We start from the raw sequence: 13,117 nt of genomic DNA, 5'->3' as shown, positions 1-13,117 counted from the left end.
CGCGGGACGGGAAAGGGGGGGGGGGGTGTCCCGAGCCCCACAAGTCTCGCGAGAGTTGGGAAGGGAGGCCTGGGGACCCCCAGGAGCTGGGTTCAAATCCCGCCTCGGCCACGCGGCTGCGGGGTCACCGGGGACGACTCACTTCACTTCGACTCAGTGGCAAGACCCCGGGCTGGACAGTCGGAGGTGGGTGGTGGGTTCTAATCCTCCTCCCCCGCCTGTCTGCTGTGTGACCTTGGGTAAGTCACTGCACTTCTCTGGGCCGCAGTTTTCTCATCTGTCAAATGGGGATGGAGACTGGGAGCCCCACGGGGGACCACCTCATCACCTTCTATCCTCTCCAGCGCTTAGAACAGTGCTCGGCACATAGTAAGCGCTTAACAAATGCCATTATTTTATCATTATTATCATTATTGTTGTTATTATTCTCTTGAGAAGAGTGTGGCTCAGGGGAAAGAGTGCTTTGCACATAGTAAGCGCTTAACAAATGCCATTATTTTACTATTATTATCATTATTGTTGTTATTATTCTCTTGAGAAGAGTGTGGCTCAGGGGAAAGAGTGTTTGCACATAGTAAGCGCTTAACAAATGCCATTATTTTACTATTATTATCATTATTAGTATTATTATTCTCTTGAGAAGAGTGTGGCTCAGGGGAAAGAGTGTTTGCACATAGTAAGCGCTTAACAAATGCCATTATTTTACTATTATTATCATTATTAGTATTATTATTCTCTTGAGAAGAGTGTGGCTCAGGGGAAAGAGTGCTTTGCACATAGTAAGCGCTTAACAAATGCCATTATTTTACTATTATTATCATTATTAGTATTATTATTCTCTTGAGAAGAGTGTGGCTCAGGGGAAAGAGTGTTTGCACATAGTAAGCGCTTAACAAATGCCAGTATTTTATTATTATTGTCATTATTATTTTTATTATTCTCTTGAGAAGAGTGTGGCTCAGGGGAAAGAGTGCTTTGCACATAGTAAGCGCTTCACAAATGCCAGTATTTTATTATTATTATCATTATTATTATTGTTATTATTCACTTGAGAAGCAGTGTGGCTCGGTGGAAAGAACCCGGGCTGGGCAGTCAGAGGTGGTGGGTTCTAATCCTGCTTCCCCCGCCTGTCTGCTGTGTGACCTGGGGCAAGTCACTTCACTTCTCTGGGCCTCAGTTTCCTCATCTGTCAAATGGGGATGGAGACTGGGAGCCCCACGGGGGACCACCTCATCACCTTCTATCCCCCCCCCAACGCTTAGAACAGTGCTCGGCACGTTGTAAGCGCTTAACAAATACCATCGTTATTATTATTCACTTGAGAAGCAGCGTGGCTCAGTGGAAAGAGCCCGGGCTTGGGAGTCAGAGGTCCTGGGTTCTAATCCGTCTCCCCCGCCTGTCTGCTGTGTGACCTTGGGCAAGTCACTTCACTTCTCTGGGCCTCAGTTCCCTCATCTGGAAAATGGGGATTAATAAGGATGGTATTTCCTAAGCGCTCACTATGTGCCAAACACTGTTCTAAGCGCTGTGAGCCCCCCGTGGGACACCCCGATGACCTTCTATCCACCCGAGCGCTTAGAACAGTGCTTGGCACAGGCTCTGCCACCCGTCAGCTGTGTGACCTTGGGCGAGTCACTTCACTTCTCTGGGCCTCATTTCCCTCATCTGTTAAATGGGGATGAAGACTGGGAGCCCCACGTGGGACAACCTGATCACCCTGGATCTCCCCCAGCGCTTAGAACGGTGCTCGGCACATAGTAAGCGCTTAACAAATATCATCATCGTTATTATTGTTATTCTCTGGGCCTCAGTTCCCTCATCTGTAAAATGGGGCTGAAGACTGGAAGCCCCATGTGGGACAATCTGATCGCCTTGTCTCTCCCCCAGCGCTTAGAACGGTGCTCTGCACGTAGTAAGCGCTTAACAAATACCACATTTATTATTATTATTCTCTGGGCTTCGGTTCCCTCATCTGTAAAGGGAGGGATTAAGATTGTGGGTCCCATATGGGACAGGGACTCTGCCCCACCCAATTCGCTTGTATTCGAGAAGCAGCGGGGCTCAGTGGAAAGAGCCCGGGCTTGGGAGTCCGAGGTCATGGGTTCGAATCCCGGCTCCGCCACTTGTCAGCTGTGTGACTGTGGGCAAGTCACTTCACTTCTCTGGGCCTCGGTTACCTCATCTGTCAAATGGGGATTAAAACTGTGAGCCTCACGGGGGACCACCTGATTCCCCTGTATCTCCCCCAGCGCTTAGAACAGTGCTCGGCACATAGGAAGCGCTTAACAAATACCAACATGATTATTCATTCATTGTCAGTCAGTCAGTCGTATTTTGGGGGCGCTTAGTGTGTGCAGAGCCCTGTACTAAGCGCTTGGGAAAGCACAAGACAACAATGAACAGTGTCATTCCCTGTCCACAGCGAGCTCACGGTTGGAATAATAATAATAATAATAATTGTGGAGTTTCTTAAGCGCTTACAATGTGCCGGGCACTAACTAAGCGCCGGGGTAGACACAAGCAAATGGGGTTGGGCACCGTCAAAGCTGAGTTAACTGAGGCCCGGAGAAACGAAGTGATTTGCCCCAGGTCCCACGGTAGACGAGTGGCAGTCATAATTAGAACTCACAACCTTCTGACTCCCAGGCCCGGGCTCTCTCCGCGGCCGCTCTTCTCGGGAGGGGTCATCCCAGCGCTCAGTTCAGTGCCTGGCATTTAGTAAGCACTTAATAAGCACCATTATTTATGGCTCAGTGGCAAGAGCCTGGGCTTGGGAGTCAGAGGTCAAGAGTTCGAATCCCAGCTCTGCCACTTGTCAGCTGTGTGACTGTGGGCAAGTCACTTCTCTGCGCCTCAGTGACCTCATCTGTCAAATGGGGATGAAGACTGTGAGCCTCACGTGGGACAACCCGATCGCCTTGTATCCCCCAGCGCTTAGAACGGTGCTCTGCACATAGTAAGCGCTTAACAAATACCGACATTATTATTATTGTTATTAACGAATCGTATTTATCGAGCACTTACTGTGCGCGGAGCACTTTGCTGAGTGTCTGGGGCAGTTACAGTATAACGGAGTTGGTAGACACGGTCCTTGTCCACAGCGAGCTCGGTCTAGAGGGGAAACGGACACAAATATAAATACCTTCATTCACTCGGTCGTATTTATTGAGCGCTTACTGTGGGCAGAGCGCTGTACTAAGCGCTTGGAATGGACAATTCGCCTTGATTCTATTTATTGCTATTGTTTTTGTCCGTCCGGCTCCCCCGATTAGACTGTAAGCCCGTCAGTGGGCAGGGACTGTACCTGTTGCCGATTTGTCCATTCCAAGCGCTCAGTCCAGTGCTCTGCACAAAGTCAGCGCTCCATAAATACTATTGAATGAATGAATGAATGAATGAATGGGCAGGGACTGTATCTGTTACCGACTCGTCCATTCCAAGCGCTCAGTCCAGTGCTCTGCACATAGTCAGCGCTCCATAAATACGAATGAATGGATGGATGGATGAATGAATGAATGGGCAGGGACTTCTCTATCTGTTACCGACTCGTCCATTCCAAGCGCTCAGTCCAGTGCTCTGCACATAGTCAGCGCTCCATAAATGCTATTGAATGAATGAATGAATGGGCAGGGACTTCTCTATCTGTTACCGACTCGTCCATTCCAAGCGCTCAGTCCAGTGCTCGGCACATAGTCAGCGCTCCATAAATACTATTGAATGAATGAATGAATGAATGAATGAGCAGGGGCTGTCTCTATCTGTTCCCGACTCATCCATTCCAAGCGCTCCGTCCAGTGCTCTGCACATAGTAAGCGCTCAATAAATACTATTGAATGAATGGGCAGGGACTGTCTCTCTCTGTTGCCGATTTGTCCATTCCAAGCGCTCCGTCCAGTGCTCTGCACACAGTCAGCGCTCCATAAATACTGTTGAGTGAATGAATGAATACCATGGAGCGATGACTTCTTTAGCTGAACTGTTTGGAACGGTTCGTTCTGACCTGCTAATGGAAATTTTGGCTTTTGTTCCCAGGGTCGTCGAGCGGGGGAAGGAAACAGATGACTAATTCACGAGGATGAATGCCTCGTCGGTAGTAAAGCGGCTGAGGGATTTGGCAGCAGAGCCAAATAACAGAGCTTCGATAGTTAAAGATAAAGGGTGTCTCCCTGGCCTTATTCTCTTCCTCGACCACCCTGATGTTGAGGTTACTCATTCAGCTCTCCAGGTAAGAGGCCCCGTGCGTACCTTTTATATCCGATAAGAACGAAATGGCGAAAGCGTATTTTAATGTTCGCCGTCGCTAGTGGAAAGAGCGCGAGACGGAGTCAGAAGACCTGGGTTCTACATCCCAGCTCCACCGCTTCCCTGCCGTGTTCCCTGGGCCTATCGCTCAGCTTCTCTGTGCCTCCGTTTCCTCATCTGTAAAATAGGGGATTAAATAATAATGATGTTGGTATCTGTTAAGCGCTTACTACGTGCAGAGCACTGTTCTAAGCGCCGGGGGAGATACGGGGTCATCAGGTTGTCCCACGTGGGGCTCACGGTTTTAATCCCCATTTTGCAGATGGGGTAACTGAGGCCCAGAGAAGTGAAGTGACTTGCCCACAGTCGCACAGCTGACACGTGGCGGAGCCGGGATTCGAACCCATGACCTCTGCCTTTCAAGCCCGGGCTCTTTCCACTGAGCCACGCTGCTTCTCACATAGTAAGCAAGCGCTTCATACAGCGCTCTGCACACAGTAAGCACTCCATCAATACGACTGGGTGAGCCGTAAGCGCTTAAATACCTCAATCATTATTACAGAGGCAACTCAGATGAAGAAAATACGTAGCAAAAAGCTTTTTTTTTAGAATTTCAGAGTTTCCACATATTTAGTATGAACAGTCATCACCCACAAAACCTATTTCCCGGCCGAGAAGGTTTGCACACAGTGGCCTTTTATTTCACTCCAACTCGTTACTTTTAGGAAAATCAGTGTCGCTGCTTTGTAAATGGATTTTTTGGACTTTTTAAAAATTTCTCTTTGGCCTCATCATAACCGCTAGCAGTGTTTTCTGGGCTGTGGAACAGAGGTCAAAGGTTATTAACTGGCGTTCGATTAACTCACTGGCACGTGAACTGAAAAATCTATCTATTCTCGCCTTCCTGGGAATTTTTGAATAACTTTTCTGAACCCCAGCAGGCAATACTGTAAGGAGGCTGAATATCGTTTTATGCCCCTTTTGCTTATGCAGGGTTGACTGAATCAACTAATCTTTGAATGTACCTCCAGGAGACACGGTAAAAATGGAATTTTTCATCGGGCTGCATATTCGAAGAGCAGCATTATTATTCTTTCCCAGCATTTTGGGACAAAAGAAATGGCGACCTCAAAACTGGGTCATTTCCCGTATGTGAAAATGTTTTAAAATCGTATCAAATTAGAGCACAAAGTAATGTTGAGGAACCTACAAGGATGGGAAGTAAATATAAATTCTAAACCACTAGCAGGTGGTTGTACTTTGGCCCAATTCAGAACATGTGCTCTACCAAATAAAAGCCGACTTCCACCGAGAGTTCTAGGGTCTAGTCCTCCTCTGTCACTGGCCGGCTGTGTGTCCCCGAGTAGTAATAATAATAACGTTGGTATTTGTTAAGCGCTTACTATGTGCAGAGCACCGTTCAAAGCGCTGGGATAGACACAAGGGAATCGGGTCGTCCCACGTGGGGCACACGGTCTTAATCCCCATTTTACAGATGAGGGAACTGAGGCCCCGAGAAGTGAAGCGACTTGCCCACAGTCACACAGCTAAGTGGCGGAGCCGGGATTCGAACCCATGACCTCCGACTCCCAAGCCCGGCCTCTTTCCACTGAGCCACGCTGCTTGAGTAAATCACTTCACCTCTCTGGGCCTGTTTCCTCACCTGTAAAATGCCTCTTGACCTCCCTGGGATGCCGCGTGGACAGAAATGAGACACGTCATATGAAAGTGCTTTATAAAATAAGTGCCGTAAAAAAATTCAAGGCCTTATACAATCTTTGCCAAATCCAGCGGGAGCCAGGAACCTTTTCTTCGTGATTATCTGGTGTCCGCCCCAGGGTTTACTACGTAGTAGTCGATCAGCACAATACCTACGATCATTTTCGAGGACCATTAGAGTCTAAGTTCCTTGTGAGCAGAAATGCCTTTTCTTTCCGTTGCGCTCTTCTAAACGCTCAGCCGACGGCACTGCTAAATTCTGGGTGACTGTCATTACCGCTGACATTATCCACGGGAGTCTTTAGTTGATTTTCATCATTTGAAATCCCCCTTGGCGCTAATTTTTTAATCTCTTGCACTGCGCAGGCCCTCGGTTATCTCTCCGAATGCCCGTCTAATTGTGAAATCATGAGGAGAGAGCTTGGCATGATGGCGAGCTTGGAGAAGTTGAGGAAGAGGTAACTAATTACAGTTGGAAACAGAATTCATTCATCCATTCATTCATTCATTCAATAGTATTTCTTGAGCGCTTACTATGCGCAGAGCACTGGACTAAGCGCTTGGAATGGACCAGTCGGCAACAACAAAATGGCAGGTTAAAGTGGAGTCTGAGAGAAGAATCCAATTTAAAGGCTGCTTGTTTTGCAGAAAGGAGCAGATTCAAGATTTGATGCCGTCCCAGAATGTGATGACTGGAAGGGGTTATTGCTTAGCACTCCACTGTTGGGGGGGTGGAGGAGATTTGAAGCGTGTTTAACAGCCATCAGTGATTCTTTTTTAAAAAAGCAGTGGAGCACAGTGGGGAGATGAGGCGTCCATCCCCTTGATTCTATTTACCGTGATTAAGTTGTCTTGTTTTTGTCCGCCTCCCCCGATTAATAATAATAATAATAATGTTGGTATCTGTTAAGCGCTTACTATGCGCCGAGAGCTGTTCTAAGCCCTCGGGGGGATACAGGGGAATGAGGTTGTCCCACGTGAGGCTCCCAGGCTTCATCCCCATTTTCCAGATGAGGGAACTGAGGCCCAGAGAAGTGAAGTGACTTGCCCACGGTCACACAGCTGACAAGGGGCCGAGTCGGGATTAAGAGTGTGAGCCCGTCAACGGGCAGGGGGATTGCCTCTATCTGTTGCCGAATTGTCCATTCTAAGCGCTTAGTACGGTGCTCTGCACGTAGTAAGCGCTCAATAAATAGTAGTGAATGAATGAACAAAGCAGGACAGAGTTTGCCCGGGCACGGGAGGGGGCAGGAAAACTGCACAGAACAAGGAACGGTGGGAAGGGGACGGACAGGGCGTTGACTTATCCGCAGTAATTGCAGACAGTGTCAGGGCAAGGCCTTAAAGGTTCTGGGGTGTGTAAGGTATGGAAATGAGTCAACGAGGCTCTTTAGTAATGTTGGTATTTGTTAAGCGCTTATTATGTGCAGAGCACTGTTCTAAGCACTGGGGTATTCATTCATTCGATAGTATTTATTGAGCGCTCACTATGTGCGGAGCACTATACCTTAGCGCTTGGAATATACAAATCGGCAACAGATACAGTCCCTGCCCTTTGACGGGCTTACAGTCTGATCGGGGGGAGACGGGCAGATGAGAACAATGGCAGTAAATAGAGTCGAGGGGGAAGAACATCTCGTAAAAACAGTGGCAACTAAATAGAATCAGGGTGATGTACATCGCAATCAACAAAATAAATAGGGTGATGAAGATATATACAGTTGAGCGGACGAGTACGGTGCTGAGGGGGTAGATACAGGGCAATCAGGTCGTCCCACGTGAGGCTCACAGTCTCAATCCCCGTTTTACAGATGAGGGAACTGAGGCGCAGAGAGGTGACTTGCCCACAGTCACACAGCCGACGCGTGGCGGAGCCGGGATTCAAACCCGTGACCTCTGACTCCCAAGCCCGGGCTCCTTGCGCTGAGCCACGCTGCTTTAGTGAACATCTCAGTGGTTGCGATCCCATTTCAAATACAAACCACGGGGGCCTTATAACTGGAGAACTAGGAGTTTGTAAAAGTTATAATTCTTCTTCCGTTTTTGTCGAGGAACTAAATTGTGTTGCTTTCGCACTTGCGTCACAAAGTACAACCTAGTTCCTGTGACATCAGGAGAAGCAGCGTGGCTCTCGGTGGAAAGAGCCTGGGCTTCGGAGTCAGAGGTCATGAGTTCGACTCCCGACTCTGCCACTCGTCAGCTGTGTGACTGTGGGCGAGTCACTTCACTTCTCTGGGCCTCAGTTCCCCCTCCTCTGGAAAATGGGGATTAACCGTGAGCCTCACGTGGGGCGATCTGATGACCCTGTGTCTCCCCCAGCGCTTAGAACAGTGCTCGGCCCAGAGTAAGCGCTTAACAAATACCAACGTTATTATTATCAGTGGACAGAGCGTGGACCTGGGTTTTAATCCCGCTTTGCCACATGACTGCTGGGTGACCTTGGCCAGGTCACTCCACTTCTCTGGGCCTCAGTTACCTCGTCTGTAAAATGGGGATTAAGAGGGATTGCGTTCAACTGATTAATCTGTATCTTTTCTAGTGCTTAGAACAAGTGCTCGGCATATACTCGCCTGATTACTGGTTTTGTCGCCCGTCTCCCTTTTTTAGACGGTGAGTCCGTCGTTGGGCAGGGATCGTCTCTACCTGTTGCCGAACTGTACATTCCAGGCGCTTAGTACGGTGCCGTGCATACAGTAAGCGCTCGATGAATGAACGAATGATCTTTTTGACCACTGATGCAAAAAATGAATGGCAATTTATCAGCACAACTATTCACGGTTTCACTTAACCGTTATTTAGGAATAGAAAAATTGGGGAACTATCAAAAAGATGGGCTAGAAGCCAAGCACCTGCAAGTTAAGGGGGAAAAAAAATCCAGACTAATAATTTCTGATTTGAAGGCCGAGTTTACACCAAACTCCCATCTCTTTCATGCAGGAGCGATGTCGGCGGTGACATTCGGCTTCTGGCCGAAGAGATCCAGTATGCGCTGAGCGATTCCCTTCGAGTGAACCGTACGAGCACTCCAGAAAATCTCCACCCCAAAATTAAAGCGCCGTCTTTCTTCCTCAGTAGTTCAACTAAGACGGCCAAGACTATCACTCTCCATATCCAAGGCCTGGATAATACGGTCAGTGCTAACTAGCGGTTATCCCTTTTTCAGTCTTTTCAGTGGTGGCAACTGGAATTCTAAGGAATTCCACCGCTGCAGTGATGGCGTCCAGCGGGAACGCAGCTTTGACAAAAAGGCACCGGGAGTTCAGCACGGCGGTTTCCAACCAAGTGTGGGGCCGGCGAGAGCCACCGCGTCGCGTTTAATTTGCGTGGGTGTGAATATTTAATAATGATAATGATGATGTTGGTATTTGTTAAGCGCTTACTACGTGCCGTGCACTGTTCTAAGCGCCGGGGGAGATACAGGGTCATCAGGTTGTCCCACGTGAGGCTCACAGTTAATCCCCATTTGACAGATGAGGGAACTGAGGCCCAGAGAAGTGAAGCGACTTGCCCGCACACAGCTGACAAGGGGCAGAGCCGGGAGTCGAACTCATGACCTCTGACTCCCAAGCCCGGGCTCTTTCCCCTGAGCCGCGTAGACGAACGAGCCTGGCGCCGAATACTTATCTGATCATCCTGACATCCGCTCCAGCACCGTAGATACGTAATAAAACAATCGCCAGATCTTATAATAATGTTGGTATTTGTTAAGCGCTTCCTTTGTGCCGAGCGCTGTTCTAAGCGCTGGGGTAGACACCGGGGGGGGATCAGGTCGTCCCCCGTGGGGCTCACAGTCTTCATCCCCATTTTACAGATGAGGTCACTGAGGCACCGAGAAGTTAAGTGACCTGCCCACAGTCACACAGCTGACAAGTGGCCGAGCCGGCTTTCGGACCCATGACCTCCGACTCCGAAGCCCGTGCTCTTTCCACTGAGCCACGCTGCTTCTCTCAGCCACGCTGCTTCCTTCTCCACGTGATGTGCATTTGAATGTCAATCAAGCTGGACCTTCTTGCCTACATTCAGCCCCCCCCCCCCCCCCGCACACGGCACTCGGTGAATCCGATTGATTCGTAACTGGAGTCGCTACTCTAGCTCAACTGAAACATTAATGAAGAGAAAAAATAAACGGAGCGGTCTAGATCAGACATAGAAGGGCACCTAGAATTCTTACGGGAAACTCTCCTGTACCAGTTTAAGCGTTTACCGGGTGCCAAGCACCGAGCTGGACGGGAGACACTTTAGAGCAGCCGAGGAGAAGAGCAGTGATACTCAATACTTAAGTACAGGGAGCCCGTTACAGTGTTTGCCTGAAAAGTGCTTTTTGGTAACTGAAACAGCTAAGCGGGTAGCCTACGGGCACGGGACGCACGAGTTGGGAGGAGAAATATCGTCGGAGAGGAAGGCGTTGCGGTGCGTCACCCGCAGAAGGGAAAAATAAGGGAGAAGAGTGACACGTAACGCCGCCCATCTCCAACCGCTTGGGTTTCTGTCACAGGCAAATGACAGGTGAACTGCCAGTCCGCGCTAAATCAGCATATTAACATTTCAAATCGTCTTTTGAACTTTCAGCATACAAGAACTTTGTGTGAAGAGGCTCTGTTGAAAGTCAAGGGGGTGATCAGCTTTACTTTTCAAACGGCTCTTAAGCGGTGCACCGTGAGAGTTAAGTCGGATCTCCCGACGGAGGTGAGCGGCAACGCTTTCTCGGCGAGGGATTTCTGCTCGGTTGAAAAGAGTGACGACGACGGCATTTGTTGAGCGCTCGCTGTGGGCCGAGCACTGTTCTAAGCCCTGGGGCGGATACGAGGTAATGAGGTGGTCCCACGTGGGGCTCACGCCCTTAATCCCCAATTTACAGATGAGGGAACTGAGGCACAGAGAGGTCAAGCGATTTGCCCCAAGTCACACAGCCCATCGGCGGCGGGGCGGGGATTAGAACCCGCGACCTCCGACTCCCAAGCCCGGGCTCTCCCCCGCCGTGCCCCGTAGCTTCTCGGAAAACGCTAACTGGAGGATATCTTCTCGGAAAGGAAACCGGCAACCTCCCGAACAAGATAAATATCCAGGTTACTCAGATGGCGGCAATGGGCCGGACCGGAAATTTGGGGAGTCACCGCCCGGGGGGCGCGCCGTACTTGTGAAATCAAGATAAGTGACTTGTCGGCAAGGAGAGCGAGGCTCCCCAGGGGTCGTGGGAGCTATCATCTTGTGAGAATTTCCACAGGGCCGGCCCTGGGCGGTTTTACGGCTACCCTGCTGTGTTCTAATTTCTAGAAAACGGACGACGATTTATCGAAGAGACGTCAGTTTAGCAGTGAGTCTTAAGAAAACTATGGTAGGCAGACGACACGTGACCACTTAGGACATTTTATTGGCATTTGACAATTCACAAGGGTCCCTGTTCCAGTATACAACACACCGAATAGGAGTCTTTAACCACCTATATTCATCCATACTGGGAAAGATCAATGGCTTCTCAGACGTACGATTTAAATCCCGACACTGATTCGACTGTGCCGACTGACCCCTTCAGGCAGCCTGCTGGAAAAATATAGTCTGCATTTAATATAGTAAAACCCCTGGGCTGTTGGAAAGTAAGCACACCTTAAATAATCGAGTCGTGCCTTCCTGGGAGTGAGTGAGTTTTTCTTAATCCTCCTTGGAGACCGTCTCTGCCCATTTCCTCTTGCTGGGTAAAAGGCAATCCGTCAGTCGGAGGTACCGAAGAGCACTCTGTGCCATCTGCAGACATTTGGCAACTATTTAAGAGGAGCAAACTCGACTTGTATCTCACTTAGGCGTGGAGCTAAGCTGTGATTTATAAAAATATACAGTGGTCACTACACCTCAGCTCTGAAGGAACACACATGCAGGGACGTTATACACAATTCCCACTTGGCTGTCCCGTTACGAAGCACTCGTCCCTCTTCGTTTTGTGCTGGGCGGCTAATTACGTTTCACACATTACAAGGAAAAGCAGAGTTATATTTTATGATGAACCCCAGAGGGGCTTTAAACGACGTGGGACCGAAGGCCCCGGATTTGGGAAGGGGCTCGGGGGAAGTTGGCCCCGTTCCGGAAAATGATTGCCCAACTCCCTCCCCTCTTTTGCCTCTCGTGAATTTCAACAGAACCTAGTGATTAAGTAGCCAGTCCCCACCCTTCTAACGTTAAAGCTGGTGGTTTGTCATCACCTTGCAGTGTCTTGAGTGTTGCTGGCCAACAACCACAGTAAAAGTGTCTGAGTTAATGGGTAAACTTCTGTACTAAATTGTCAACTCTACCTTGCTCAAATGCAGTTCTGGTGAACCGCCCTATAATTCCCTTCCAGAGTTTACGGGTCACAGATTATGTCCTAGGTAACAGGGAAATCATGCAGTACTACTATTGCTCGGCCATAGAATTATGTTCTTCTCGCACTGTTTTTTTGTTTTACAGCTGTTAGCAACTGCGATCGCCACAACTAAAGTTCTAGAGGCACAACAAGTGATCAAGAATGAAGGGGGAAAGGAGGTAAGGCTTCGGATTTAAGACTTCAAAGTTACAATAAGTAGAAATGTTCAAGCAGCTGTTTGGGCCGCTTAGCTCCGCAGCAACTCGTCAACTGAAATCTTCTTCGGAAAGCATTTTTCGGGGTGAAACTAGCGTCTGCCTCTCCGTATCCTTTCAGATTTTTATCCCTCTGAGAGCTGTAAACGCTAATCTAGAAGACGATTCAGATCTGCCAGCTTATCTGCCTGAAGAAAGCCCCCAGGAAGAAAATGAGAAGGCTGTTTTACGGACCGGAACTAAATCGGAGACAAGCAGAAGCTGGATCGATGCCGCAACCAACTTCCTGACAAAAACTTTTTATTGGTGAAATGATCTGTCAAACAAGATATTCGAAACACTGAGATTAGTTTTGTCTTATTTGCGATGCGTTCGGGAACCGGGTACACAGGAGACGCTGCATCTTGTGAAGAGGTGAATGCTTTTCCCTTAAATTGTTTTCAGGCTGGCCGAAATCCACCTAGAAAATACTCATTACTACTTTTAAGTGGGGCGGTTCATCAAGACTCGAGGTTTCCTCCTCACTTCCCATCAGCCAGTAAGCGACAGACTTCAGACTTTAAGCTCTAACACCCATCGCGGTAGTGGAATTTCTCGCTCCACCTCA

General features: G+C 48.9%; 1 protein-coding gene across 3 annotated transcripts; it reads left to right on the top strand.

Annotated features, from left to right (window-relative positions):
- The first annotated feature begins 51 nt into the window (after positions 1-51).
- On the top strand, positions 52-12,856 carry LOC100080892 (armadillo repeat-containing protein 1-like). 3 transcript variants are annotated; one of them, XM_001510087.4, is made up of 7 exons: positions 52-186; positions 4,033-4,225; positions 6,328-6,419; positions 8,899-9,091; positions 10,531-10,647; positions 12,400-12,474; positions 12,632-12,856. In XM_001510087.4, the coding sequence occupies exons 2-7, from the start codon at positions 4,076-4,078 to the stop codon at positions 12,818-12,820; spliced, it is 816 nt and encodes a 271-aa protein (XP_001510137.1). In that variant the 5' UTR covers positions 52-186; positions 4,033-4,075; the 3' UTR covers positions 12,821-12,856. The 3 variants fall into 3 exon arrangements, with proteins under 3 accessions (XP_001510137.1, XP_007671127.1, XP_039767107.1); XM_007672937.3 differs by having other exon boundaries at positions 52-239; XM_039911173.1 differs by lacking the exon at positions 6,328-6,419 and having other exon boundaries at positions 54-239.
- Positions 12,857-13,117: the final 261 nt, after the last annotated feature.

Source organism: Ornithorhynchus anatinus, chromosome 2, assembly GCF_004115215.2.
Source record: "Ornithorhynchus anatinus isolate Pmale09 chromosome 2, mOrnAna1.pri.v4, whole genome shotgun sequence".
NCBI lineage: Eukaryota > Metazoa > Chordata > Mammalia > Monotremata > Ornithorhynchidae > Ornithorhynchus > Ornithorhynchus anatinus.
This window is presented reverse-complemented; position numbering and strand designations above follow the sequence as displayed.